Source organism: Equus quagga, chromosome 2 (assembly GCF_021613505.1).
Source record: "Equus quagga isolate Etosha38 chromosome 2, UCLA_HA_Equagga_1.0, whole genome shotgun sequence".
Taxonomy (NCBI): Eukaryota; Metazoa; Chordata; class Mammalia; order Perissodactyla; family Equidae; genus Equus; species Equus quagga.
In genome coordinates this window covers 126,280,638-126,284,763 of record NC_060268.1, presented here as the reverse complement: position 1 = coordinate 126,284,763, position 4,126 = coordinate 126,280,638, and the positions used below count along the sequence as shown (strand labels likewise).

The window sequence follows — 4,126 nt, the reverse complement described above, 5'->3', positions numbered from 1 at the left end:
TCTCAGTGGCAACAAGCCGCTTTTAGCTAGACCCAGTAGTGACGGAAGTAAGGACGGAGCCTAATTTGATAGCCAGCAACTCGAGCCTGGTCAGCAAAAGTCACGTGTTTGAGGGCTCTTTCTTGAGTTGGAGTCTTAATTGCCTTACTTGTGCTTTCTTTTTCATAGTCTTTCCTTAACATTCTCCCCTATAATTTCAATTATTTCCATTAATTTTAGAATAAATATATTTATTTCTAAAAAGTATTCCTGTGTCTTTGTCTAACACAAAGATGCTTCATACAACTGGAATGACCTCTAGGTTGGCATTTTTCAACCTCTCATCCATGACAGTAAGCAGAGGCAGGGAGGTGACGTACACATGGTCCATACCTCCGTGTCTGGTGGCTTCTGTCCCCTAACACACAGTCATCAGGTCAGAGCACACTTAGAAAAATTTATGTCAGACATGGAGCACATGGGGGACTGCTGTCTGAACCTTGTTGGTTTTGAAATTAAGCTTTGCTGAGAACATGCTAGTAACATAGGTACTGATAATCCTTACTGGCATGTAGGCTGGGAAGGGAGTCCTGCTAGTCCATCTTACCAAAAATACGCTTATTTCTCAACCACCACCCTCTGCCTCTTTTCTCACCCTTGTTGCAGGACCAACTCATCCAGGGTGACTGGGTTGACACTGCTAGATCCCTGGTCCCAGTGACCCTGGCATTTGGCTTAGTACCCAGGCAGCTTCAGGTTCAGGTCATAGGTGAGAGCCCGTCGGGAGAAGGGCTTCCCACTCTTGCATAATGGCATACGTGGGACGATACCCACGTGGCATGCACACAGGGGTAGAGATGAGACTGCTCTCGGCCCTTCTAGTCATGGCGCATCAGTGGGAGCATTCTGCCCTAGAGTTACTGAGCTGGAGGAGTGATCTGTGTGAATCAGCTGCTTAACTGCTCAGATGGTAGATAGCCTGTCACCTCCTAAGCTGGGCCTTTTCTTATCTTCCTTATAGAGTAAAAGCAGGTGACCCTTGAGACTTTGGCTAAGTTTCTAAGAAACTGTAGAAACCATGAGGATTAGAAATCTCACCATTGGATGTTGTAGACCAGAAGAAGATATACAGCCCATGACACCCTGGCTAGTCATAGGTCACACCATGCATATAATACTGTCCTACACACCTTCATCTTTGTTCGTGATGCTCCCTGAGCCTTCTCTGCCTCCAGAATCCTATTCAGGTCTTGAAGGCACATCTCAAATGAAGCTTCCAGATTCCCCTTCTTAATCGCTGTGTGTTCCCATTTCATTTCTTATCCTTGCATCTAGCATTAATTCATCCTGCCTAGTAATAGTTAACTGTTTTCTTGCTTAATTTCCCAGGATGATGATGAACTCCTTCAAGGCAGGGTGGTCTGGTGGCCTTTTCCCCCCAGTGCCTTGAACACTGCATTGCCCAGAGGAAGTGCTTTAAATGCATATTGACTCCAATTTGGATTGACCTGTGGAAAAGAAGATTCTAGAGCCTGAGGCCAAGTAAAACCATAGTTTTATTTGAGGCATAAAAGCACATATGTTTCTGTCACACAGGATAGGCTTGACTTTAGGATCTTGGTTTCTATCGTAGACACAGCTGTCACAGCTTCTTGGGAAATGAACTAAAAAGGGATCAAGACACAGCCTGGAAAGAAAATTACTGAAAAAACAGTACTGTTGCTGGAAAGTCACAAAGAAAGGGAAGATCTTACTTCACTTAGTGTACATGTAACAGAGCCCCGAGGATGAAGAGAGTGGTGTGGGGAAGAGTTCCTGGTGTTGGCCCATGTGCTGGCATCTCCCATTTTCCCAGCAAGAGCTCACCCCTAAATGGAGGCAGCAGGGTTGCCTTGGCAACTCTGACTGCATCACCATCTCGAGGCTCCCCAGTTCCCTCTCTAGATTCCCAGTTCAGTAACCCCTGTCCCCTGAAGAATTCCAAGAGGAAGGGCAGGGTCTATGTCATGGACACTGCTACTTGTTCGATGAAGCTGGCCAGGTTTATGTCCCGCTCTGAAAGGCCTGCACACTCATGGGTACTCAGGGTGATGTGGACCTGAAACAAAACCAGAGATTCAGGGCCAGCCGATTCCACTGACTTCACCTAAGAGCAGGAGAAGCACTAGCTGTGGGGCTCAGCCACCCTGAGAGCTCCAGAGCAGTGGCCGGTGTCCACAGTCTGTCCGGGGGCTGCCTGCCTGACGTGTCTGTAACAACAATGCAAAACTGTCTTCTATTACACCTCCAGAAACAATGGAGACTTCAGCTATAGGATAAAAAAGAAATATCGAAGTAGCATGAGCAACCTAAAAGCTAAAGACCAGACCCAAACCAACTCCAGCCCCGAATGCTGTCCATCTGCAGCCCATCTCTTCCAGCCTGCAGTGTTCTTAGGGAGTCCAGCATGGCACTTGGCACATGGCAGGCACTGAACGACTGTCTCAATTCATTCAGCAGACAATCTGTGTTTGCTGTGCACGGGTGTTCTTAGCTCAAGTTTATTACTTTTTCATTCTTCCATACCTCCAGAAAGCTGGAAGCCATTTAGAGCTCTTAACAGTCACTAGGCCTGACTGCCACAGCCCTTCCTTCCTTGGGTTTTGCCTTCTTAAGGTCTACTTTAACCACAGGTTATCTCACAAGTGTTTTAATTTGCAGTTCTTTAATTTGTAGTGAGAGGGGAGTAGTTTGTGTTGATTCTAGGAAGGAGATGAATGGAACAGGAGGAGTGGACAGTCAACCTGTGGGTGAGGAGGGCTCATGGGACGTCCAAGGAAGGGGCCTTCAGAATGAGCCAGGATCCTCAGATCCCGGGTGGGCGGGCCCAGAGCAGCAGGCATGCGCCACTCACCTTGTTGTACACGTTAAACCATTCGGGGTGGTGGTCCAGTTTCTCGGCCTGCAGGGCCACTCTGGTCATGAAGCCGAACGCCTGTTTGGTGAGGTGAGACTCAGGTTAGTGTTCTGAGAGACTTCTGGGCACCTTCTCATGGCCAGTGTGAGGCCTCCATGAGGAGGGTGCAGAAGCGCCCTACAAACAGAGCCCTCTAACTTTCATCACTCCCCTTGGCATCCTGCCACTGGTTCTAAGGCCAGAGTTGGAGGTGATCTTTCTGCAGTAGGAAGAAAGTCTTGTTACTAGGATCACTAAGGAGGTGGAGACACCTGAGAGGTTTCTAGTCTTGGCCAATCTTCTGGCTATCCACTAAAACGTCTTCAGATGTACGTGTTTCCTACTTGAACTATCTCTTTTAAGGATTTTTTCTCAAAGTTCTAGGTATGGAGAGCCTAAGACCCATCTCCCCACACACCAATCCCCAAGGATGACACCTGCCAAGGAAACTGGATTAGTATCGTTTCTCAGAGTCTTGGCCAATAGGACTTTAAGGGAGAAAACACATTCTGGAATGTGACCCCATCAGCCCAGTCTCAGAAAACTCTGGTGCCATACCCTATTGAAGTCTTTGAAATGGAACTGCTTGAAGATAGCATCTCGACCTTCCAACTCGTTCCACCCCACAGCTCTCAGGTTTGGCAGCAGCTGCTCCCTCTCCTCAGCACTTAGCCTGTGTGCTTTGCCAGCCTAGGAGAGGAAAAAGAACAGAGCCCAAGGGCATTTCTTTTTCACAGGACAAAAGAAAGGGCCCCAGACCTTCGGGGAAATCTAGCCAGCCTCCACTGACACCCTCAAAGGGCAGCTGGTATAAAGCAATAGACTGGGAGGTGTGAGGGTGGCGCCCTGCCCTGGAGGTGGGGCCCTGGCTCACACACTGATAGGTTCTTAGATTTTACACTCCACTCACAGGACAGAAAATCCTGAGGAATAATGCAAACACTGGGACTGAGAAACACTCCTCCCCAACCCCTGCCCCCAAAGCCTTACAGATGAACCGCCCCCTCCCAAAAAAAACCCCAGGTCTCTTATGTTAGAGGGAGGAAAAGCAAAATCAAGCCCAGATGTGTTTGTGTTACAACACAACCTTTCAGAAAGAGTCCCGTGATGGTCCAACCTTCCTTTTCCAGTCCACCCCATGCCTCTACTGTTACTGTCAGGTGTATGGAAGAGGAAACTGAGGCCCAGAGAGGGGAAATGACCACTCTTCTC

General features: G+C 48.3%; 1 protein-coding gene across 1 annotated transcript in view; it reads right to left on the bottom strand.

The window, feature by feature from the left end:
• Positions 1–1,517: 1,517 nt before the first annotated feature.
• PCBD1 (pterin-4 alpha-carbinolamine dehydratase 1) overlaps positions 1,518–4,126 on the bottom strand; it is a 5,055-nt gene continuing 2,446 nt past the window's right edge. Inside the window, exons 2-4 of the mRNA XM_046651966.1 lie at positions 3,473–3,604; positions 2,873–2,953; positions 1,518–2,077 (exon numbers count right to left, since the gene is read on the bottom strand). Coding sequence (XP_046507922.1) covers positions 1,979–2,077; positions 2,873–2,953; positions 3,473–3,604 — 312 coding nt within the window. The 3' untranslated portion in view covers positions 1,518–1,978. The remainder of the gene's footprint in view (positions 2,078–2,872; positions 2,954–3,472; positions 3,605–4,126) is intronic.